Source organism: Littorina saxatilis, linkage group LG1 (assembly GCF_037325665.1).
Source record: "Littorina saxatilis isolate snail1 linkage group LG1, US_GU_Lsax_2.0, whole genome shotgun sequence".
NCBI classification, from domain to species: Eukaryota; Metazoa; Mollusca; class Gastropoda; order Littorinimorpha; family Littorinidae; genus Littorina; species Littorina saxatilis.
This window is the reverse complement of record NC_090245.1, coordinates 63,509,390-63,535,561: the sequence shown is the minus strand read 5'-3', so window position 1 is coordinate 63,535,561 and position 26,172 is coordinate 63,509,390. Positions and strand designations below refer to the sequence as shown.

Sequence of the window (26,172 nt, the reverse complement as noted above, 5' to 3'; positions counted from 1 at the left end):
TCGACAAGGAACACCCTCCGTTCGTCGCCCTTGGTCGAGGGCTCTCTCTTCGGCCACCTGGCCTCTGATGCCAGGAAGCAGGAGATTGAGAGTAACAGAGACACTCAGTTCTCTTCTTTCGCTCTTCAGAATCTGAAGCAGCAGAAGCAGGCCGCGCCTAAGCAGGCTCAGTCTAAGCAGACTAAGACCTCCGCTCAGCCGCACCCTGCTTCCCGCAAGAGGCCTCATGCCCCTTCCCGCGGGTCGGGCAAGAGATCCTCTTCGGGCAGGGGTAGAGGCGCTCCCCAGGGAAAGCCTCACCCCCAATGAAGCGTCCCCGACTTCACCCCTCCACCTTGGTGATGGCGGGGGGCCCTTCACGGGCGCTGTCGCATTGGCTGGAGTCTACGAACAGCCAATGGATAGTGGGCGTTGTGAGGTCGGGATTCCGCTTACTGTGGCTGGAGGACAAGGCCCCTCTTTCCAGGTCTCCTCCAGCCTTCAAGCCACCCTTCTCACAAGAGGCAAGGGCCGTCCTCCGCTTGGAGGTTGCCTCTCTGGTGGAGAAGGGCGCGGTGGAGGCAGTCTCAGACCACAGCTCCCCGGGGTTTTACGGGCGGCTCTTTGCCGTCCCCAAGGCCTCGGGAGCCTGGCGTCCTGTTTTGGACCTATCGTTCCTCAACACCTTTTTGAGAACGATTCGGTTCAAAATGGAGACGCCTGCCTCGGTCAGAGATGCACTCCGCCCGGGAGATTGGGCGACCTCCATAGACTTGACGGATGCATACTTCCACATTTTGGTGCATCCAGCCGACCGGAAATGGCTCCGTTTCCGGTGGGCAGATCAAGTCTACCAGTTCCGCGCACTCCCCTTTGGCCTGTCTCTCGCTCCATGGGTTTTCACCATGGTGGTGAGACAGGTTTGCGCACTGGTGAGGGCCCGGGGTGTTCGTCTGAGGGCTTACCTCGACGACTGGCTCATCTTGGGCCAGAGCGAGGTTCGTTGCTCTCAGCACACCCAGATGGTTCTCCGAGAGGCCAGCCTGCTGGGATTCTCGGTCAACCAAGCAAAGTCCGAGCTCGTACCGTCACAGACGTTCACCTACTTGGGGATGTCTTTCGATACGGTCTCCTGGACGGTCCGCCCCTCTCAGAAGCGAGTGGACAAGCTCCAGGCTCTTCTGCGCTCGACTTTGCTTCTCCCGAGGGCTTCCCTCCGGACCATGGCCTCCATCTTGGGGCAGATGGAGTCCATGGCCCTCCTTGTTTCACTGGGGAGAGCTCACAAACGTCCACTTCAGCACGCGCTGAAGCCGTTTGTGGATTCTCCCTGTGTGGATTGGAACGCGCTGGTTCCCCTCGGGGAATGGTTCCAGACTGCATCCCTCCCGTGGTTGGACACGGGTTGGCTCTGCAGGGGGGTTCCGATCGCGGCTCCCCCTCCCGACTTGGACCTCTTTACAGATGCGTCCCTGCTGGGTTGGGGAGCGCACACGGAACGGCTCACGGCCTCCGGTCTGAGGTCTGTGGAGCAGAGCGCATGGCACATCAACTCTTTGGAGTTGGAGGCCGTGTTTTTGGCTCTGGTCGCGTTCAGCCGCTCCGACAAGGTGTTGCAGTCGGAATGGACCATCACGCATGGGGCTCTGCTCCGTCTCTGGTCCCGAGCTTCGAAGCCTCTGGTGGATCTCTTCGCCACCAGATTCTCCAGACGCCTTCCCATCTTTGTGTCTCCCTTCCCCGACCAGGAGGCTTGGGAGACCAATGCACTGGAGATCCCTTGGTCGGGTCTAGAGGCTTACGCCTTCCCTCCCTTCCAGCTGCTCAGCCGGGTGATCAGGAAGGCGGAGCTAGAGGGACCGCCTCTTCTTCTTCTGATCGCCCCGTGGTGGCCGTCTCAGACTTGGTTTCCGGACCTTCTAAGGCTGGCTCGGGGTCCTCCTATCCCTCTGTCTCTCGTGAGGGGAGAGCTTGTTCAACCTCGAACAGGCGTTCCTCACGAGGACCCACAGTCTCTAAACCTTCACGCGTGGAGACTGTGAGGTCAGCTTTGAAACGTTCCGGTGCTTCAGAACGCACCTTGCACCTAGTTCAGCGCTCTCATAGAGCTTCTACTTCTATGGTGTATTCCTCTCACTGGAAATCCTGGGTTACGTGGTGTCAGTCTCACAGAGTTAATCCGGTGGCACCACGTACGATGCATGTGGCCAACCATTTGGCCGATTTGTCCTCGCAGGGAGTTTCCTCTGCGTCGCTGAAGGTCCGTAGATCGGCGATCTCTTCGACCCTTAAACAAATCGGTCACTCCATCAGCCTTAGTACAGTAATCGCTGGGGTGATCAAGGGGGCAGCCCTTGAGGAGGTCAAGACGCGTTCCGCTTTGCCCAAATGGGACCTCTTTCTGGTCTTAGAGTTTTTGCGCTCTTCGGCTTTCGAGCCTCTGGCGGACTCTAGTCTTCCTAACCTTACTAGGAAGGCTCTTTTTCTCCTCCTCCTGGCTACGGCTCGTAGGGGGAGCGAGATTCACGCTCTTTCAGGTAGTCCTCAGGACATCTCTAGAGAGCGCGATGGTTCTATTTCCTTGCGCTTCAGAGAGGGCTTCTTGGCTAAGAACCAATCTCCAGGCCAGCCCTCTCCGCTGATTATGGTGAAGCCTTTAGCACATATCTTGGCCATGAATGATCCCGATATGGTCAACTGCCCGGTCAGGGCTCTTGAGGCCTATCTCTCCCGTACTAGTTCTATCCGGTCGAGCTCTCAGAAGCTTTTGTTCATCTCTTTGAACACCAATATGGATAAGGATATTACGAGAACAACCTTGGCCAGGTGGGTGTCGGCTACAATTAAACAGGCCTATGCATGGGACCTGTCTAGAAAGGGGGGGGGGGGGGGTCGCAGCCTAGCTTTCCCCTCCGCTCTGCACGAGCTCACGAATCAAGAGCCTGGTCTTCCTCCTTGGCCGTCTTACGGTCTAGGAGGCTAGACGACGTCTTACGCACCGCTTACTGGCGCTCAGACGATGTTTTCATCAGTTTTTATTTGAGAGACATCGCTGCACTATGCCAGGATGGTTCAAGGTCCCTCCCTGCCTTGGTGGCAGCAGGACAATGTCTTTCCAGAACTTAAGAGTGAGTTTGAACTTTTTTGATCTTACCCACCACCTTGTTGGAGTTATCTGCTAATCATGTGATTCGGAGTAAGAATATGTAATTTAATGGAAAATTTTTAATTAAATTTTCATTTGATTAATATACTTACCCGAATCACATGGGTAATTCCCTCCCGCCTGCCCCGCTTTATAGTTTCTTAGTATTCTATAAGTCGATTGATCTGTGTATCATGTGACCAGGCACCAGTAGTGACGTAGTTCACCCACTAATGGGAGGCAACCGCGGGTGGCAAGTACTATGGTGCTGTCACTTTTTTAGTTGAGGTTGCTTCCCTTAAACTTAGACGGGTAAGCTTTTATCAGGACCTAGCATCTCTAAGTATGTCAATGCTAATCATGTGATTCGGGTAAGTATATTAATCAAATGAAAATTTAATTAAAAATTTTCCATTCTCCCAGTAAGGTCATATATTGTACTACGTTGCAAGCCCCTGGAGCAATTTTTTGATTAGTGCTTTTGTGAACAAGAAACACTTAACAAGTGGCTCTATCCCATCTCCCCCCTTTCCCCTATCCCATCTCCCCCCTTTCCCTCGTCGCGATATAACCTTCGTGGTTGAAAACGACGTTAAACACCAAATAAAGAAAGAAAGATGCATTTATTTTTAAAAGCGAACACAATTCCTGTTTGAATGTATGTGTGTTGTTGTTTTTGGTACATGCAGTGACGAGTGCGACACTGCCGCAAGCACCCAGCCGATGACATCACGAGCACAAAACTCTGGCATTGCGGACGAGGTGAACACGGGCCCCACCTTTGATGCAAGTGATAGACGCCACAAGTTAGTACCCAGTTGATTGAAAGCATATGATTTACCATTGGAAGCTGGATACTGGCAGCTGAGCTAATGTCACTTGGCTCTCATTGACACTTTTCAAGTTTTTGCTATGTTCTCAGCCTCAAGAAATATATTTCATTGCCATGCGTATTCCACATGCAAAACTAATGTGCCTCTTTTTCTCCAATGCTAATTCTCTGTAGAAAAATGCGTTCCCTTGGCTCACAGACATATCCAATACACAGCTGCTGATCTGTAATGCATTTCTGGCATTGAAAACAACTTTCGTAAAAGGCTGTTTCAACATGTAAATGTCAGTAAGTTGCGTGACGTCTTTCCCCCCCGTCATTGCGTATGCCTTACACAGTTTTTTTAAAAGTGAGCGCGATCCCAGTTTGAATGAATATGTTTGTTGTTGTTTTTTCATACATGCAGTGACGAGTGCGGCACAGACGCAAATGACCAGCCGATGTCATCACCAATACGGAACCTTGGCAGTGATAAGGAGAACACATCCTTTTGTGCAAGTGATAGCAGCACGAGGTAACCAAGACAGCTTTGGCATTCAAACTTACCATGCTGGTGTCTTTTTTAGACGCAGGAAAATAAATCACTTTCATTTTCTTGTCTGCCTACAGGCGTAAGTCAAGTGTTTGAAAATGAGTCTCATTACTGAGTGTTGGATGCAAATACAGTCGAACCTGTCTAAAACCACCACTCAGGGAATGGTCCAAAAGTGGTCGTTATAGACAGATGGTTGCTGTGGAAAGGTGAATTATATGGAAGAAAAATGTGTCTGGGATACTTGGGAGTGGTGGTTTGGGGCAGGTTGTCACTTTGAGAGGTTGGTCACAAGGGAAGGTTTGACTGGACACAAAAGTCTTAAAAGAACTGGTGAGGACCTCTTGTGTCCTGTAATCAGTTAATTAACATTAATGTTGACAGTCAAGATAATCTTAGTCGTTCTTACATATTGTTGCAGAAAGATTTAATGCTGTGTAGCCATCAGTTGGACAGAAGGGGTTTAAGTGGATAAAAACTGGGTGTATTCCCAGTAGGTGTTTTCCCTGTATACAGGGAATGCACCTGGGTGCAGTTTCTGTAGATTTTCCCGAGTCTCGTCGGAGGTCTTGGGGCACTTTACTGTTACGGCTGGTACTTGTGTGTAAATGTATGTATGTGTGTCGTAAATACCCTATCAGAAAAATGCGTGTGTTATTTCTGTTCACAAACTCCCGTCTCACACACACCCACAACACTCGAACAAAGCACAAAGACTAAACACAATTCCTGCCCTTTGCCCTCGTACTTGTATTCAAGTGATCACATTAACCAACAATCACAACAAAATATCAATACAATATCTCATCCACTCAAAGACTCTTTCATTCAATATAACATTATTATCTCGAGTAAGATGAAAAGAAAGTCTCTCCCTCGATGATGTCGTTCTTGTTGACTCTCCGTTCAAGAATCACACATACTAGAATAATTCACATGTCGGCTCACATTTCAGTGGCCGTACATGTATTCTGGATTCATCCAATCCGTTACTACACCACTTAGCTGGTTATCTTTACTTGCCAACTCACAATACAGTGGTTACAAGTTTATTCTGGATTCTCACAATCCGTTACTACACCACTTAGCTGGTTATCTTTACTTGCCAACTCACAATACAGTGGTTACAAGTTTATTCTGGATCCTCACAATCCTATTTCACATACAAAGTTCTGTAGGTGCGCACACTATTCCAGGTCGCACATGTATGTTTACTCACGAATCAGCGGGTCCGACACTTGCACCATATCACACATAATATGGGGTACACACCAGCTGCAAGTTCTCCAGCGCTGCGTTACACTCCTGCGCCGACACTACTGGTCCTGGCCGCAAGGAGGGGACGCTCCTCTTCTCACCCCTCTACCCTTCCAGTCGAGCGCGTCCTTGCTCCCACCGGGATGCTGTATAGAAAGTTTATGCTACCGTAAGTTTCAATTCTAAGATAAACTTCTCCACACAATAATACTTCCATTCTTTCTCAGTATTATTCAATTATCCGCCAACTACTATTTACACCAGCTCATTTACAAGTAACTTCATTACCACAGAACATACCACACTCTATTCAAAATGGCTGACACAGCTCACTGCACGCTTTCCACCCATTTCACAACATGACTCTCACAGTCATTTCACAAGTTAAGGTTACTGAACAAAATTACAATTCAATAAATACCTGTATTCTCACAGCATTTGAATCATACCAGATTCATTCACAGTAGCCACTAAACAGTCGGCTCACTGCTCCTCGAGCAACATCTGATAACAGCGTCGAGTCAACGCACCCTCTCCCGAGAGCGCTTTCAGATGTTCTGCCGGCTATCTAACATGGCGGCTTCAAGGTTATCATATTTTAGTCATCTCTGATTGGCCCGTAGCAGCCAATGACAATACAGGTCACACGAGTCAGCCAACTATCTCAACATGCGACATTCCTACCACGCGGTCAAGTCGTGAAACTAAAGTATGGCCAGCCAATCTGTACACATTTGTTTAAACCATCTAACACTAAATTATGTACAAATCCATTTGTCACATTTACTACACCCTCAAAAATAACACTCAAAGTTTGTTCATCTAGAAACGTGCGGTCACAAACATTCACCCCAAAGTGCAGAGAAAATAGCATGTTCACTTTAGTCACAACTAATGAACCCTAATAAAGACACTGATGCGGCAGCTTCGTTGATAGCGTAACGCAACACGTTACGCCTCGATGATTTGACCAAAGCACGCCGCGATATCGCTGTACCGTCAGCTGTTTAACACATGTTACGTTCCAACGTTTGCTGTGTGGTAAAGTAAAGCGTGCATTTGCTCAAAGCGGCGTAGCAATACTTCAGTCTTATCAAAGTGAAACCGAGCTCAGTTGTTTACGGCAGTAGGACGCGAGAATGAGTGTGATCTGTTTTCCTACAGGAACTGCACCCGGGGTTAAAATTCCTGTATACAGGAAAAACACCCACAGGAAGTGCACCTTCAGGGTATGCCACTTTTGGTCGACTTAGACCCCTTAAAATGAGTTCTTAGTGGGTGGAAGATATTTTCCATTAAAATAGACGGACTATTTCACGGTCTTGTTCCATTTGTCCAAGGTCTCTCTCTTTCTATCCAGCTTTAACAGAATACATCAATTTTCGACTTGCATGCCTGTTTTATAAATAATAATAATAAAGAAATAGAGAAGCTTGTCATGAGATCTTAATGGCCTTTATATATATTGCAATAGAAAAGGAAACCATGTTCCAGTCATAGTCTGTATCAGTGACATTCTCACCACAGGCTTGTATGATTGTGAATTCTTGCGTACTTTCTTGATACAGATCAAATGCGTATGAACCAGTGGTGGAGCTGTACCAACTACACATTATATTTTACTATTAGAGCTGTACAGATGTGTAGACATGTTTTCTGACAGTTCTTGCGTACAATGCCTGGGAAGCCATTCTGTGGTTGTTTTTCTCACCCGGGGCACAAGTTTAAGTTTCTGTCGACGTCATGGGAATTGTTTCTTGTGTTTGTTTTGTTGTGCTCCCCCGCGGGTTAGGGGAAAGAATTTACCCGATGCTCCCCAGCATGTCGTAAGAGGCGACTAACGGATTCTGTTTCTCCTTTTACCCTTGTTAAGTGTTTCTTGTATAGAATATAGTCAATGTTTGTAAAGATATTAGTCAAGCAGTATGTAAGAAATGTTAAGTCCTTTGTACTGGAAACTTGCATTCTCCCAGTGAGGTAATATATTGTACTACGTTGCAAGCCCCTGGAGCAAATTTTTGATTAGTGCTTTTGTGAACAAGAAACAATTGACAAGTGGCTCTATCCCATCTCCCCCCTTTCCCCGTCGCGATATAACCTTCGTGGTTGAAAACGACGTTAAACACCAAATAAAGAACAAATAAAGAATGTTTTGTTGTGAGGTACAAGACCTGGTCTGGAGACTTTGTTGTGTCTGCTTTGTTTAGAATGTTTAACTTTGCCTTCATTTCAATCTTTTTCTTCGTTTCAGTGAATATAAAGCTCTGTTGCAAGAACGAAGCGACTTGTCTTCAAGTTTTCTGAAGGAAATGGAGGTTGGTGGATTGTTTCTTTCAACTGTCTTTCTTTTTTTAAATTATAAGCAAACTAATATTATCACATGATGATTTTGGGTTGTTATTTTTTTGATGATCATTTAACAAAAACAATGAAAGAGAAGAGGAAGAAGAACAATTTGGCTTGTAAAAACTTGTGAAACTTGTCAATATAACCACATAAGAAAAGAAGAGGAATTACTCAGCCACATGTAAAGAGACTTTGACTTTTGTACTACTGTACTTGTTTGATTTCATTCCTTGATTTCATGTTTTCCTTCTTTAGGCTGTGGACAAGTTGGAGAAAAAACTTGCTGCTGTTTCGAAACAAAACTTTGGTGAGTGATGTAGCAGCACAAAACAACATCTGATTTTGACAGATTTCAGTTTCATGGGTGGGATTCTTCCGGTATATGCCGGAAATCCGGATTTGTAATGTCTGTGGTGACGTTTTTTGACTCACATGCGAAGCAAAAGTGAGTCTATGTACTCACCCGAGTCGTCCGTCCGTCCGTCCGGAAAACTTTAACGTTGGATATTTTCTTGGACACTATTCAGTCTATCAGTACCAAATTTGGCAAGATGGTGTATGATGACAAGGCCCCAAAAAACATACATAGCATCTTGACCTTGCTTCAAGGTCAAGGTCGCAGGGGCCATAAATGTTGTCTAAAAAACAGCTATTTTTCACATTTTTCCCATTTTCTCTGAAGTTTTTGAGATTTAATACCTCACCTATATATGATATATAGGGCAAAGTAAGCCCCATCTTTTGATACCAGTTTGGTTTACCTTGCTTCAAGGTCAAGGTCACAGGAGCTCTTCAAAGTTGGATTGTATACATATTTTGAAGTGACCTTGACCCTGAACTATGGAAGATAACTGTTTCAAACTTAAAAATTATGAGGGGCACATGTTATGCTTTCATCATGAGACACATTTGGTCACATATGATCAAGGTCAAGGTCACTTTGACCCTTATGAAATGTGACCAAAATAAGGTAGTGAACCACTAAAAGTGACCATATCTCATGGTAGAAAGAGCCAATAAGCACCACTGTACTTCCTATGTCTTGAATTAACAGCACCTTGGGTCAAGGTCACATGTATTTTGGTAGGAAAAATGTGTAAAGCATGTGAGTTGTATGGGCTTTGCCCTTCTTGTTATTGCATTTTGTTGTTTTTGGTAGATTTTGTATGATTTCAATATTTTTCAACTTTCTGTGGTCTCATGTCTGTACATTAGCTGATACATGAACATGCTTAGAGGGCCGGTTGCTGCACTGAAACTTACCGCCACTAGAAAAAAGAATTTATGTGGTGCTTAAAGAGCTGTAGGAGGGAATGGGTTTCTGGCCAGTCTTGACTAGCAGCACACAAAAAAGAGAGAGATAAGCTGTGCAACTAAGAGGGAATGGGACTGAAATGCTGACATGTTGTTTGCAGAGCTGAAGAAAAGGAACAGGGAGCTGATGGGTAACATACGTGGGCATGGACAATATTTGGAGAAGGTTGCCCAGGAGGTGGAAAGAAGCGCTGCCTGTAGAGGGTAAGTTACTCTCCCTCTCTGTCTCTGCTGCTTGAAAAGCAAAATGACTATAATATGCATAAGTTACATCTTCGTTCATCCATGGTGTTGCGTGGTATCTCGTTGAGACTGGGTCAAGGAATATGATGACATTACTCGAGGCTCTGCCGAGAGTGACTTCATCATATTCATTTACCCTGTTGAGACGAGAGACCACACGATTCCATGGATGAATCGGTGTGTAACGTATAAATCCCATGACCCATCTAAGGTAATCTTCACTTTGAAATGCCTTCACAGCGTACGGATAATTGACAAAATCATCAACACAAGATGGAACTATACTTTATCGTCTGCTGCAGATTTGGCTCTGAATGGCTCGGGGTTTATTTACTTGCAATCGTCCCTTCATTGACCGGCTAAAATGTAAAATTCGCTGTCCTTTTACTGCTGTTCCTTGTTTCACCTTTTTACTTGTTTGGCAACATTGTAACAGCATTCAAGAAGACTGTCCAAGCACATGGCTTAAGCTGCCACTTTCCATTGCTTCTTTGGCATTGAAGCTGTGAAACAATCGCTGTTTGTCTCAGTCATGTGGGTACAGAGTTTGCTTCTGCACTCGCTCTGTTGATGACGGCTTTGTGAGACAAATTAACAAATCTGTATTCTGGAAGAAAATTCTTTATAAAAGCGGGTAATGATGCAATGACGGTTCGCTAAAGAAATGACCTATCTCTGGTTAATTTCATCCGTTAATTTCATTTGTTCAAGATCTGTCGAAACGAACCATAAGGCTGTAAAATAAAAGCTTTCATGCATTGTTTGACGATCGTAAAACAGATTATGTTGCAATTTGCACGTTGAATCTATCAAATAATCTTCCATAGCCCCCAGATATGTACAGAGAGGGGTCATGGTCGGAATGAAGGGGTCTATTTGGCCTGGCTCCCATTCCAAACTGTGTCATAGTCGTCATCGTTCATTCAACTTCTTTAACTCATTTACGTTGTGTCGGAATTGGAAGTCCGACAGCTGTGCTTTGCGTTGCCGACACATTGGAAGTTACGATCCGACGGATATCACGAATTTTTAACGCTGACCAAGGGAAACAACCACCGCAATAAACTTCTGCCTGTCTACAGTAGAACCATTCACTGTAAACAGTTCCTTACCTTCAATTGTTGGGAATAATTTGATTTTTTTGACGGTGTGCGACCCACGTGTTTTGACTTTTCCAAGATGGCGGATCGTTCTGCTACAAGACGTATTAACTTGAAAAGAGTGCTAGAACATGTTATTCAGGACGGTTCTGATCTTGACCTTAGTGATGATGATAGTGGAGATGATATTTTAGATTCTGGTGACGGGTTTGTGCCAATGGACGATGATTTGGGTGATGATTCGGACAATGAAAGTGTCGATCATGACATTGTGTATGATGAACCCATGACATAGAAATTGTTTTTGTTTTTTTGCTTCAAAGAGGTAGTTTGACTGGATGTGAAGACAACAAAAGATATGTTCTTTCAAATGTTTCATATACAGCCGCACTCGCCTAAACGAAACACGCTTAAGCAAAAAACTCGGATATCTGGAACCAAAACCAATTCCCCGCCAGACCCTCCTCTTTGTAAGACTATTTTTAATTCGGATAAGCCAAACTCTGTGAAAAAATAGCTAACTCAAACACGGATATCTCAAACGTGATTTTGACAGATAAGCCAAACTCTAAACACCGTCGGAGAGACTTTTTAAAAAATTTTTTGCTTGAAAAACACGTCAGGAAGATAAAAATATTTCGTCAACGCTATAATTATCCTACGGAAACGAACACGTCACCTGTTTTTGAATATGCCGGCAAACTGATGACGCGGTGTGCCCTCAGACCTAACTCTTGGGGGTCCGACCGTGATGTTGAAATCTTTGCAGCTGCCAGCATGTTCCAAACAACTGTTGCAGTGTTCAAAAACGAGTGGCTCTCATACAAACCTATTTTTCCAATCGAAGGAAGAGATCTTTGTAAAGAGCAAATCTACCTGACAAATGTATGTGCTCATTTTGAACGATTCAGTGATGAAGATCAAACCACAATAAACATGCAGCGAAACAAAACATTTGCCTACAATCTATGTTTTCGGAAATTTGATCTTGATTTATGACCACAGAGACAAATTGTCTAATTTTGTTTGTTCTTTCTTTAATGGAGAGGGTTTCATTAAACATTACATTTATTATGATTTACTTGGAATCCTTTTAACAAAAGCGTATAGTTGCTTGTGGAATCTTGGTTTTGTTTCACCCTTTATTTTTACAGTTGGCTTTGAGGTATTAAAAAAGCCCAACTGAAGAAAGCACTTTTAACTTGTCACTGTTTTGATCTTATTCATTTAAACACACACACACACACACACACACACACACACACACACACACACACACACACACACACACACACACACACACACACACACACACACACACACAGGCACACACACCACGCACAGAGAGAGGAATAAAGATTTTTTGTTTGTTTGTTTAACAAAGGGTTATATCAGGGCGGTGCTGCTTTGACATTTAACGTGCGCCACACACAACAGCACAGGCTTCATGTTTCACCCAGTCACATTATTCTGACACCGGACCAACCAGTCCTAGCACTCACCCCATAATGCCAGAGGCCAGGCGGAGCAGCCACTAGATTGCCAATTTTAAAGTCCTAGGTATGACCCGGCCGGGGTTCGAACCCACGACCTCCCGCTCACTGGGCGGACGCTTTACCACTAGGCCACCGTGTTGCGGGGGAGAGAGAGATAAAGAGAGAGATAAAGAGATTCCAAGGGATTTTACAACTTGTCCTGAAAAAAACTCGCTTAACTCTTTCGCACGCCGTGGATCGTGTAACTCTGCATTTGCGCCACCGCAACTTTTTATCGCTTCACGCCGACGAAGAGGCAAGCTGCGAGGTAGGTCTCTCGAATGATAAATTAAATTGTTAGAATGCTAGGCACTCAGCATGTTCTCAAGTGTTGCATTTCACATACTTATATCCTTAGCTATATTTCTGTATATGTTTTTTGATGCTTTGATGGCCCTGATGATCGTGACGATCTGTTTTTCTTCTCGTTTCCCCATGTTTTGGGCATATTTTCAGTTTCTGCGTCAAATGCAACAAAACGGAGATTACTGGTTATTCTTGGACATGTTCACTGATAACTTTAATGTTTTATGAATCTCCACGTGTAGTTTCTCTGTATATAGTTCCATATATACTTTGCAAGAAGCAGATAAAAACAGAGTGTCAACAACTCTCTGTAATTCGCCACCGCATCAATTCGATGTTAGATGTAACTCGCCACCGCATTTTTTTTTTTTCGCCACCGCACTACGCAAATTGTTATTTTCAAACGCATCAACATTGTGGAGGCATTTAAACCTTTATTTTTGTCACAAAACTGACAGCAATTGATAGGAGCATTTTAACTTTAGTGCAGCAAGTTTTAAACTCAGGGGCGTGGCGTGATCTTGCCTATGCAAAGGATTTAAAGGCACCATGAGTTGACAAATGTAGTATTTTTTCTTCTTATAATAATAATAATAATAATAATAATAATAACGGGCATTTATAAAGCGCCTTATCAAAAGTTCAAAGCGCGGGACAACAATACATGTATACAAAAATCATACAATCACTGTCAGATTCAAACAACACATCATGCACATCTCACATCCCCAGACTCTATACTAAGGAACTATCCGTAGTGTTGTTGGTACAAGTGAGTTTTCAAATTGGACTTAAAAGATGAAAGGGATGGAGAGTGACGTAATTGAAAGGGGAGTGAATTCCATAACTGAGGTCCATAATACGAAAACGTGCGGAAGCCATGAGCCTTGCGTTTAAAGCGACCTTGACAGAGAAGTCGAGCATCATCAGAAGAACGAAGGGTGCGAGAGGGAGTGTAGAGAGAGACCAGTTCAGAAAGATAGGCAGGTGCCGATTCAGAGATGATATTGTAGCAGAAGCAGGCAGCTTTATACCTAATACGTTCAGATACAGGAAGCCAGTGAAGTTCTTTCATGAGAGGAGTGCAGGGTTGTCGATGCTGTGCTCTGAAAATGAGACGTGCAGCAGAGTGTTGTACTTTTTGCAAGGGTTGGAGAGTGGAGTCAGGGCAGCCTATGAGAAGGGAGTTGCAGTAATCTAATCTGGACAGAATGCAGGATGTAACGAGAGTTTTAGTGGCATCAACAGTGAGAAATTTTCTTATGGAACCTATTCTTCTGATCTCAAAGTAACATGTCTGACAGACTTTTTTGATGTGTTGTTTCATTGAGAGGTGGGAGTCCATGATGAACCCAAGATTCCTAGCACTATCAGAGAGAGAAATGTCACTAGAACCTACTGTGATGGAGGCTGGAAGGGAAGTGGTTGAACAGGAAGCTCCAGAGAAAAGAAGAAATTCAGTCTTGTCATCATTTAACTTGAGCATATTGTTTGTCATCCATGATTTAATATCTGAAGTGCAGTTTTGGAGAGTGTGCGTCACCGCTTGGATTTCTGTAGGCTTGCATGCTTGTTGGAGTTGTGTGTCGTCTGCAAAGAGGTAGTGATTGACTGCGTGTTGCTTGATGACGGCAGAGAGAGGAGTGGTGTATAGTACAAATAAAACTGGGCCTAGAACTGATCCCTGGGGAACGCCGAAACAGAGAGGAGATGGAGGAGATGAGAGATTATTGACAGACACATACTGACTACGGCCCTGTAGATATGAACTAAACCAATGAAGAGCGGTAGAGTGAATGCCAAAAACAGATTCGAGACGAGAGAGCAGAACAGAGTGATCGATCGTATCGAACGCAGCTGAGTTATCCAAGAGAAGCAGAACTGATAGGTCATCATTATCCAGAGCAGAAAGAATGTCATTCACAACACGAAGCAAAACAGTCTCGGTGCTGTGGCCAGCCCTATACGCTGACTGAAGAGGGTTGCAGAGGTTGTTGGTTTCAAGGTGGGAGAGAAGCTGACTAAGCACTACTTTTTCCAGAATTTTAGAAATGAATGGCAAGTTGGAAACAGGCCTATAGTTTTTCAACTGATTTTTATCCAGAGATGGTTTCTTGTTTCTACTGCAGTTTTCAAGTCCATTGGCACAGTGCCAGAAGTGAGAGAAGAGTTGATTATGTTGGTTATGATGGGAAGAAAAAGGTCAAGGTTTTCATAAAACAAGTTGGTGGGGATGGGGTCTAGCTCACAAGACTTTGGCACTGTGTTCTTCAAAATCTTCAAAACAAACTGCTCAGATACAGGAGTGAAGCTATCCAACAAAGAACCAGAGAATTGTGAAGCCGGAGGCGAAGCCACTGGTGGAGGAAAGCTATTTCTGATGGTTTCGATCTTCTCAGTGAAGTAGTCAGAAAATACAGTTGGCAGGTCCTTGGGGTCATGGGTGGTGGGGAGGCTTCTTCTTCTTCTTCTTCTTCTTCTTCTTCTTCTTCTTCTTCTTCTTCTTCTTCTTCTTCTTCTTCTTCTTCTACTCAGTTCTTCTTCTTCTGTATGAAAAGTATGCTTATCTGTACTTGAGTGTATAACCCACATGACAGACGTGACGTTTTTCGGGAAAGAAGAATGACGAAGAATGTGGGAGTGAAACGCCGCCAGGTGCGCCTCAGAAACGTGTTCTACAAAAGCTGAACTATACACTGAACTGAACAACTCCAAATCAATATTTTTAATTGGAAGTGACAGAATCACTGAACTCTTCAACATATTATGCAATTCATTAGACAGTTGCGGTGGAGAATAACATCCAAGACGTGAAATTGCGGTGGCGAATTACACCAAGCATCGGTGGCGTATAACATGAAGTCTAATTGTTTGTGTTTTCTTTTGCCGCGTGCGTCACCCAAAGACAAAATTGTGCAACAGCATTCATCAAGAATACAAAGGACATGTTTAGCTCACAGGATATCATCACGGGAATGCATCAACTAGTGCTGTTTCGTTGAAGTTACGAAGGAAGGGACAAATCGTGCAATTTCAGCTACAATTCCAGCAGAAATCGGACTTCAGAACTGCCGAAACCTGACATTTCGACTAAAAAAGCACGTACCTTAGACCTTGAGTATATGGGTCATTCTCAGAAATGGTGGTACAAAGTGTTACATACAAAGTAAAAAATAAAGTGTCAAGAAATACAAAATAATTGTTTTTACTATGAAGTCTATTGTTTGCTATACATAATAATGCAAAAATTAGACAAAAAGAGTTATTGGTTGCTGAATAAGAGACGTTTTAAAGTGTTGTATTTACGTGATGAATGTTGTAACATGGAAACCAAATTCCAACTTTAAACCACCTAAGCCTTCAATCCTTTGTGCATTTTTTATCAGTTCTGCAGTATTTTTGTGTTCTACCCAACACATTCTAGTTATGAAAGGTAAGGACTTCAACTAATATTGGTAAAAAAATGACATTTGGAACTGACTAAGGTGAAAGTCGTAACACAGAAACGAAATGCTTGAACCACTTTCGGTTCCTGTGCAACAGACATGAATCTGCACTGTTTGGCCTTTCTTGCCGGCAAAACCCGTCTGACCGAAAATAACTACACAAAACACAATTCGTCAGAGTTTGCTGTATTTGTTGAAAGTTCCTGTTGCGTTCAGATTACCCATTTTAAGTACTTGTTGAATGTCGAACATCGACGATCAGAAGATACGAGAACTTCTTGGCTACTTTGTTGCCGCTAAACTTCGCGCGTTGAGAAACTGTTGCACTCGATATCTTTCCGACGCTACATTGTCGCCAACCGCGGTGTGTAAGTTTGTGACAAAGCTTTGCAGGCTCGACAATTTAGTAAAAACCATCTTCAGTCGTGACGTAGGTCAGGAAACGACGCCATGAGTTTCAGCAAATGATATGATTCTGGTGTTTTCTGTGAATATTTGGCTGTGATTCAAAGGACTATTTTCTTGTTCGAACTTCCTGCGCGCCAAAGAGCTAAAAATAGCCGTGATGTGGCAAAGTCATGCAGCACATTGCTGTCCGATGTTCGGGCGTCGAGTCTGGAAACGATGCGTTACGACATTCAAAATTTTTTGTTCGAAGCCCCTAACTTCAAATTCAGCGTGAGTTTTTGCAAAGATGTGTTGCTACGTCCAATACTGACGTCCTGACTGTCGATTGCAGTAATTTGTTGGTGTTTGCATTTAGCCATGAGACTGAAAATATTGTTGATCACGAAAGTTGTGTAACGCTTCGGCGATCCGGAAACGGCCGAACTTCGCAATTGAAAAGCACACAAAAACAACACCAACGTATAGAAACCATTTTTATTGACATACAACAATGCTTTAATGTCTCAGGAATAGATTCAGATGAAAAAAGTCGTGGTAGAAATAATTTTAATTTACTTTTTCATGATTTCAAATGTGTCACCCCTCTCACTCTCACTGTACCACCATTTCTCTTTAAAATGTACTAATGAAGAATCTAGATGATGCCTGAAAGTCCTACAAATTTTCATTTTCTGTGAGAGACCTACCTTGCAGCTTGCCTCTTCGTCGGCGTGAAGCGATAAAAAGTAGCGGTGGCGCAAATGCAGAGTTACACGATCCACGGTGTGTTTCGCTGCCAATCAAAACTTGCGTATGTGCATTCCTGACTGCCAGGGAATATTGGAGTTCGGGGTGTAATAATTCACAAAAAATTCTAGTTCCAAACTGGCAGTAGGTAGGTAAGTAAAACCTATGTTATTTTTAAGGGAAATTGAACCAAGAATCTGTTTTTAGTGTCTAATCATGGAAATAATAATTAGTTTGGCTTATAATGATGTTTAAATATGAACTTTTGAAAAATCAGTCCGGCGCATCTTCCGGTGCCTGTGGATCAAACACAGGTGGCTGTTTTGCTCGCTCCAAGAAAGGATTATAATCACTATCATCCACCTGTTTCCAACGAATCGTCCGAAAGAAGATCTCCCCCTTCCCCTGTCAGTATCCATAATCATTTGCACCGCCTGTAGCGTCAGTCCGGCTTTGTTTTTCCCTACTAGGGCCCGGTCGACTTCCACCGTTAGCCATTTTGACGAGTCGAGATTTCTCTCCCCTATCCTGTCGCCAAGGCCGAAAATAGCCTTCAAACGCAAAACCGCGTCACCATTTATGTTTATTCATGAGAATGAGGTATCCTACCAAACCATTGGCTGCTATTTTTGTGTCAGCAGTGACATCGCACTTCTGGAAAATCCCGGAACGGTGAAGACGGGTAAACCCGTCATAAGGCGCTGCGGCTGCACAAGCGCAGGACGGGTATACCCGTCCTAAGGCAGGCAAGTGGTTAAGCCGAACTGCTTGATAATTTATCGGGAAAGGTTTGGCTTATCCGAACTCGGATATGCAAAAACTCGGATAAGCGAAACGATTTTTTATTCCCCGGGCGAGTTCGGCTTAAGCGTGTTTGACTGTATTTTCTAAAAGAGCAAGTTTCAAACTTTGCAAAAATGTAAGGTAGGTAAGGTTATTTTGTGTTGTTGATTTTTAAATTTAAAAAAAAAATGGGTCAATATCATGCGCCGGGAGGGAACACGAGGGACAATTTAGACGCGCCCCGAATGAGTTAAGAGTCTCCATTCATGTTTTTCTTTTCCTTGTTATTGCAGCTGCGCAGGTGATTTTGCTCAGGGCAAAGGTTAAAGTTATTGCCTACTAGGCAATATATCGTTCTAGATTTGCTCACTAGAATAACAGAGACAAAGAAGGAAGGTAATGGGATATACTATTATTACTATCTCTCTCACTGTCTCACTCTATCTCTGGATGTACAGACTCAAAGATAAAAAGAGAATTTGTTAATATTTAAAGTCTAAAAATTAAAGTCTAGATTAAACTTTGTACAGACAGCAGGCCATGTTTAAGGAATAATTCTAAGGATTGGGTCAAATCTGAGACTCAGAAATACAGCAGAGCATATACTCACAAAATGAGGACTAAGTGGATGTCAGATGCCATGCCGTAAGATAAGCTTGTTTTGTTGATTCCCAAGGAGCATATCACCTTCTGTTTCATCTTTATCAGCCTCAGCATTGGACCAACAACAAAAAAAGCATCAGACAACGTTCATTGTTTCATCAAATTACACAGCATGAATATGGTATGAAAAGGAAGGATAACTTCATGTAAACATGAAGCATTTAAAAACAGTCCGACTTTATCCAGAGTATTCAGTTAATATAATCCTTGGGACCATTCATACTTAAATGCAACACACACAATCTACAAGCGATGCTGCATTGACAAAAGAAAAAGAAAGCCTTTGCCAAAACCACTAAACAAGCGTGCAGAGCCCCTGTTAGGAAAGAGGAAGAAGAACAACAAAAAATGTCACACGCATTCCTTCTTTGCCACTACTAAAGCAAACGTGTGCAAGATTGTATGTTACACGCTTTGATGCTGAAATCAATTATTTTGATTATGCATTTATTTCTGAAACATTTTACCTTCACATACACTCAGTCACTACCTTAAACACTTATGTTTTCAGTAATCATTTCAAGTGATCACGAACGTAGAAAAATGGGTATCAAAGTGTTGTTACATTTTGTTGTGCATTCTGAATAGTGTGCCAACAGGCCTTGGTCAGTCAATCACGTTTTATCTGTGTACTTCTTCTTCTTCTTCTGCGTTCGATGTTTATCTGTGTACTAAGTGTTTGACAGAAAAAGAATAACACCAACCCCGTTCTCCTGTATATAACTGAAAGCCACATTTTCTTCTTCATTCAATTTCTGTTTTCAAAAGCTTCGTCAACTTTCCACTTACACGACAAGCTCCCTTTACCAAGCTTTAATTAAGAACCCTGAATACGAAAGGTCAAAACAAAACAATAGGTACTACTTTCACTATCGTCGTCTGCAACGAAAACCGAAAATGGCGAAACGCTTTGCTACGTACACAGAGGACGAAATTTCAAAGAAAAGATCGAACCTTACACCTGTGCCAAGAAAAAGTTGCATAGACAGTTCCGTGCGGATCTCACCACGTATCAACGTACATCCGATGCTCAGGACCTACAGATAGGTGACGCTTTGGCGATTGAGGCTTCGTCTTCAGCTCTAACACGCACGCAGACAGTCAGGCAGGTCTAATCTGCACCAGCGGTGTTGGAAGGTTTTGATTTAGAAACACTCGAATGTTACTTCGACGAGATAAACGAACCAAAAGTCAAAAGTGTGCCCCAAATGCGGAAAATATTCTTTCAAAATGGCACTGTAAAAACCATCAACATCACTGTGAGAAAATAAACAATACAAACACAACCAGTTCCCCCGTGGAACATTTCGTGTGGACTTTCCCACGACCTGACCTACAAAAATCCTCCGTGTTCGTTCGCGCTTTCCATTCAATCTGTGTTAGTGCGCGAGACCACATCACCCCCCTACTTCGCTTTTTGCACTGGCTCCCTGTCAACACCCGAATCTCCTACAAACTGTCCACTCTGGTCTACAAGTGTCTCAACGACTCTGCTCCCGAGTACCTTCAATCCTCCCTGGACCTGTACACCCAGCCCTCCGACCGTCCCCTTCGTTCTGCTGCTGACCCACTCCGCCTTCACATCCCTCGCTCGAAACTCGCATCTGCTGGTCAGCGTGCATTCCCCTCCGCGGGCCCCTCCGTCTGGAACTCCCTGCCGCTTGAGCTTCGCCAGAGCCCCTCTCTTGACGCGTTCAAGAGTAGGTTGAAGACTCAGTTCTTCCCGTAGCTGGCTGCGACTTTCATGTTTGACGTGATGTGTTGTGCCCCAAAAGACATTCCTGTGCTGTGCTCTGTGAGAGGTGTTTTCTTTGTGTTTAATATTATTTTGTTTGGACCTAGCTATTGATGTGTACATTGTTGTTAAACAGTTGTTTGTTGTATGTTTATCAGGGTTTGCTAGTGTGTGATAGGGTTCGTGTCCGTCTGTAGATGTTAGTTTCTTTGTTAGTTCTGTGTTGACAACTCTTCGACAAGCGCTTAGAACTGTACCCACGGAATACGCGCTATATAAGCTTCATATTGATTGATTGATGTGTGTTTGTGTGTTTAGCTTTCGCAGGTATGTGCTGTTTGGTTCAAAATAAGTTTATCTTTTTTCATTGAAAGATTCAGAAACGTTGGTTGATACTTTGTGGAATTCCCGCAGTGGGGCACTGCGGTTATGAAATTAAAAGCCTCTCCTGTTTTTGGAACCGCAGGAGCTTTCTAGTTTGCTGTTAGGTAGATTTTTGGTTCCTCTTTCCTGTCATGCTCTCTTTTTCTTCATGAATTCTTTTCTTTTTTCTGCCTTCTTGCTCATTCACCTGTATTTTTTCCAAAAATCTCTTCTCTTGCCGCTTGTCTCGCGATTCATGTATAGTTTAATCTGTTAGTGTTCTGATGTAAGTCCAGCAGTAGATAGGTTAAGCCTATTTTAACATACTGGAAACTGGTAATCTTCCAGTAGGTATTAATTTAGTTTTACTAAAGCCTGCTGGGACACAAGTAATGGGTTAGTGCATTTGTAAACAGGAATCGCTTGACAAGTGGCCCCCTTCATCCCCCCCTTCCTCGTCCTGATATGGCTCTGCGTAGTCGGCTGGACGTTAAGCAACAAATAAACAAACAAACAAACTTTGTGGAATGCATTCAACCAGAAAAGACACGAAACGCATTGAATCTATCTTCTGCGCTCATGCGTGTGTAAAAGGGCAATTGTGTTTTTCAGTCTTGTTTTGTGTCTGTTATTTCGTCCCCAAAAACTCATTTCTGTCTTTCTATGCCTATGCTGTGAGACGTAATCGCTATTACGAGTTAGTCGTGTGACAGAGAGTTTTCTTGCACACGAGACTGTAGAGTCTCGTGTGCAAGAAAACTCTGTCACACGACTAACTCGTAATAGCGGGTACTGTTTTGTTGATTGCAGGTTGAAAGAGGAGCTGACGGAAAGGCTGTCGCGTATTGAGATCATCAAGAACACCCTGCAAGGACTCATCATGGGCAGTGGCGTCAACTGGGCCCAGGATCCCATCCTCTTGGACACTGTGCTTCGCTGTGGGGATCCCTCCCAGTGGCGCTCTTCTTACTGCTGTGGGGATCCCTCCCAGTGACGCTCTTCTTACTGCTCTCCCCGTACTTCTTTATCCAACGTATGTTTTGAAATGTCGGTGGCCCTGAGGAGATTGCCATGGTGGCCTTCTGAGCATTTCTGTCTTACTGACGTCAACAGCAGGACGTTCAGTGTCACATCACTCATCACGAAACCCTCAAATGAAAACTGGACTGCATGGTGTGGATTATTGCTGTCACGCCTCTAAAGCAACAGTATGCTGTGGAATTGTCATGGATGTTTAGTGTAGGTAACACTTTCATCTGTGCACAGAATATTTTGTCATGGGGCAGTCAAAAGGCTTGCAGACCTGTTTGCCATTCCGCTGTGATTGTCGCAGTTAACCTTTGCCGGATGCCGCTTTTGACTACACACTCCCGACGATGCGGGTTTGTCTGAACCCATACATTTGAAAGAGGGTTTTTACCGTTTATTCCTCTAACGACGATGCGGGTTTGTCTGAACCCATACATTTGAAAGAAGGTTTTTACCGTTTATTTCTCTAACGACGGGGTGGGTTCAGGGAAACCCACAGCGCTACTTCAGTGGTTGCATCGAGTTTCTCCCTTCACCGACCTCTTGCAGGGGAGGGAGAGGGGGAGGGAGAGACTGAGAGAGACTGAGAGACTAAGAAAGAGAGAGAGAGAGAGAGAGAGAGAGAGAGAGAGAGAGACTAAGAAAGAGAGAGAGAGACTAAGAAAGAGAGAGAGAGAGAGACTAAGAAAGAGAGAGAGAGAGAGACTAAGAAAGAGAGAGAGAGAGACTAAGAAAGAGAGAGAGAGAGACTAAGAAAGAGAGAGAGAGACTAAAAAAGAGAGAGAGAGAGACTAAGAAAGAGAGAGAGAGACTAAGATAGAGAAAGAGAGACTAAGAAAGAGAGAGAGACTAAGAGAGAGAGAGACTAAGAAAGAGACAGAGACAGAGACAGAGACAGAGACAGAGACAGAGAGAGAGACAGAGAGAGACTAAGAAAGAGAGAGACTAAAAAAGAGAGAGACTAAGAAAGAGAGAGAGAGAGAGAGACTAAGAGAGAGAAAGAGAGACTAAGAAAGAGAGAGACTAAGAGAGAGAGAGAGAGAGAGACTAAGAAAGAGAGAGAGAGACTAAGAGAGAGAGAGAAGACTAAGAAAGAGAGAGAGACTAAGAAAGAGAGAGAGAGAGACTAAGAAAGAGAGAGCTAGAGACTAAGATAGAGAGAGAGAGACTAAGACAGAGAGAGAGACTAAGAAAGAGAGAGAGAGAGACTAAGAAAGAGAGAGAGAGAGAGACTAAGAAAGAGAGAGAGAGACTAAGAAAGAGAGAGAGAGAGAGAGACTAAGAAAGAGAGAGAGACTAAGAAAAAGAGAGAGAGAGACTAAGAAAGAGAGAGAGAGAGAGAGACTAAGAAAGAGAGAGAGAGACTAAGAAAGAGAGAGAGACTAAGAAAGAGAGAGAGAGAGAGACTATAAAAGAGAGAGAGGGACTCAGAAAGAGAGAGAGAGAGAGACTAAGAAAGAGAGAGAGAAAGAGAGACTAAGAAAGAGAGAGACTAAGAGAGAGAGAGACTAAGAAAGAGAGAGAGAGACTAAGAGAGAGAGAGAGAGACTAAGAAAGAGAGAGAGAGACTAAAAAAGAGAGAGAGAGAGACTAAGAAAGAGAGACAGAGACTAAGAAAGAGAGAGAGCGAGAGACTAAGAAAGAGAGAGAGACTAAGAGAGAGAGAGACTAAGAAAGAGAGAGAGAGACTAAGAAAGAGAGAGAGAGAGAGACTAAGAAACAGAGACAGAGACAGAGAGAGAGACTAAGAGAGAGACAGAGAGAGAGAGAGAGACAGACAGAGAGACAGACAGAGAGAGACAGAGACAGACAGTCAGATAGACAGACAGTCAGATAGACGGATAGACGGATAGACAGACAGACAGACAGACAGAGCAACTGACAACAGACAGAGAGATACGGACAGACAAACAGAGAGACAGACAGTCTCTTGGAGACAAACAGGCAGACAGACACTGTTCCGCCGCTTTGGTAATTATGGGTGTAGCAGAACCCGCGCCGTCGGCAGAGGGATAGTTACAATCACTACTACTCTTTAAAAGTATGGGTATGTGTGAACCCGCGCCATCGGTAGTGTTTATGTAAATTATCATAATCAATTAATTCTGATGTTTTGTCATGTACACACTAAAAATTTGCAGACAGAGAGCAAATTAGGTGTGTGAGAGATACTTAAAATTTCAAAACGATACCTTTAATGGTTCCAGAGTTACAATGATTTTAGTGTGTCTCTGGGTACAGGTGAACCCAGGAAGCACGGCAAAGGTTAAACTCACATACATGTACAACAGATCACTTATTGGGGGTGTCTGTGTTTTAGGCTCCATTGTACAGAGGCTACCAAGTTATGTAAAATCTATCTGTTGAATATGGTAGGGGAATGGATTAACTGGTTTTACAATAAACAGTTTCATGACGGAGATCTGCACTTAAACGTATCTGCCTTTTTTTATGATGGGTAGTATAGAACACGATGTGGTATTAGGCTGAAAACAGGGTTAAGAGTGGAGATTTTTTCGATCTCCCAGGTCAACTTATGTGCAGACCTGCTGGTGACTTAACACTTTCGCGACGGGACACTGATAAATCAGTACCAGCGCTGACACGCCCATGGACGGGACGCGCATTTTTCAGTACCAGCCATAGAGGGTACACGACTCGTGATTGCTTCCCGGTTTTTGAAGCTTGCAAATAAATTGAGTTGTTTCCCTTGATACACTTGGCGTCCCCTTCTGCCATTTGCAAATCCGCCTGATTTGTGTGCGTTTTTGAGGGAAAAAAATGAATCAAAGGCGAGCCTTGTCTCGGGAGGAGATTCTCCGGATGTTGGACCTAGAGGATCCCGTAGAGCATGATTCGGACGTATCGTTTTCGCCTCAGGAAAGCGATACAAGCAGTGAAAGTGAGGAAGAAACAGTCCCGTTGTTGCTAGTACGAGTCGGCAAACTACACGTGGTAGGCGGTGATACTGCTAGACGAACATGTATCTCGGAATCGTGCAGGAGCTATGGGGGCGTGGCAGCACTGATAACAATGGATGGCTGGAGCCTTCAAATCCTTTTGGAATTGTTCATAGGTGTACAGTTGGTACTTTGTTGTGAAAATGTGACTTATATTCAATATGGATTACCTAGACATCATTTGGTGAGTGTTACAGTTTTGTTTCATTTGAGTCAGGATGCTGTGAGTGAGTGCGTGATTTGCTTGTTTTTTTCTTTGTACTGTCTCCTTATTTCTGTGTACAATGTTAACAATATTTCAGCTAATTCATAGGTTTTACACCTTGTTTGGTTATAACATTATTTATAATACTTTCTGTTAAAAAATAACTTTTAAAAAAAGCAGTAGAAAATAAAACACAAAAAAACGTTAAAAAACACAAATTATCCCCCTTTAACCCCCCTTTCACCCCCCTTTGCTAAAACAAATCGCGTGACAAACTTATAAATAGCACGACTGAACTGGGCATCCATTTTTGAATTAGTACACAAAATTTGGTGGTGATTGGACTTAATTCAAGCTTGCTAGACAGATTTCTTTACAGTTACTGATTTTTGGGAAGTTTCTTGGTGGCAAGCTTGGGCAGGCAGGACGTAAACGCCGTGGCAGTGCTAGTCACAATAGTGTTAACCCCCTTCGTGTGTACACGCAAGCACAAGACCAAGTGCGCATGGAAAAGATCCTGTAACCCATGTCGGAGTTCGGTGGGTTATGGAAACACGAAAATACCCAGCATGCTTACCCAACAAAAGCGGAGTGAAACTGACTATGCTCTCGAGTAAAGTTTGGGGAACCCAAATGGGCAAACGAGCTCACACGTCACCAGAATATCTGGAACGCTGAAGAAGAAGAAGAAGAAGAAGGCTGAAAACTACATGAAGCTTGCTTTGGAAATCTGAAGACTGCAGTCTTTCCTACCTTTTGTAACAAAAAAAGTGTCAGGGGAAGAGACCTACTGGACACATGTACAAAGCCATTGTGAATCTCAAGCAGATGAAGTTGGTTTTGTTCTTCTCTAATTATTGTTTCGCATAATGTGCTGGGTACAAATCCTGAGCGGGTCTTGTTGAAGTCAATATTATGTGTAATACAGATCATGTCATCGGAAGTTACCTGACAAGCTTGTTCAATGAAACAGTTAAGGGCAGAGATGGCACGGAAATCAAGATTTGTTGCTTTGGTAAGCATTTCAGTTTATTTGTCAAGGTCCTTGACTAAAGATACTAAGGAATGTCTTTTTGCTTCTTTTTTTTTGGGGGGGGGGGGGGGGGGGGGGGTTAAACATTTAGTTTTGGGGAAACGACCACCTTCCAGAATAAAACCAAAGACAGAATTTTGAAGTGTATGGCTTTTTTTTTTCTCTCAACAGGTCCCACCATGCAATAACGGAGCAATTTCTTGGTATTTATGAACAGGTTTTGGTTGCTTGG

The 26,172-nt window shown here is 43.6% G+C and overlaps 1 protein-coding gene across 2 annotated transcripts in view; it reads left to right on the top strand.

The window, feature by feature from the left end:
• Nucleotides 1–26,172, top strand: part of LOC138976085 (uncharacterized) — a 38,456-nt gene that overhangs the window by 11,091 nt on the left and 1,193 nt on the right. The window contains exons 5-11 of one of the 2 annotated variants that reach the window (XM_070348900.1): nt 3,814–3,930; nt 4,363–4,470; nt 7,997–8,060; nt 8,347–8,398; nt 9,507–9,609; nt 21,524–22,045; nt 24,008–25,922. In XM_070348900.1, coding sequence (XP_070205001.1) covers nt 3,814–3,930; nt 4,363–4,470; nt 7,997–8,060; nt 8,347–8,398; nt 9,507–9,609; nt 21,524–21,707 — 628 coding nt within the window. In that variant the 3' untranslated portion in view covers nt 21,708–22,045; nt 24,008–25,922. The remainder of the gene's footprint in view (nt 1–3,813; nt 3,931–4,362; nt 4,471–7,996; nt 8,061–8,346; nt 8,399–9,506; nt 9,610–21,523; nt 22,046–24,007; nt 25,923–26,172) is intronic. The other variant, XM_070348910.1, reaches the window with a different exon arrangement.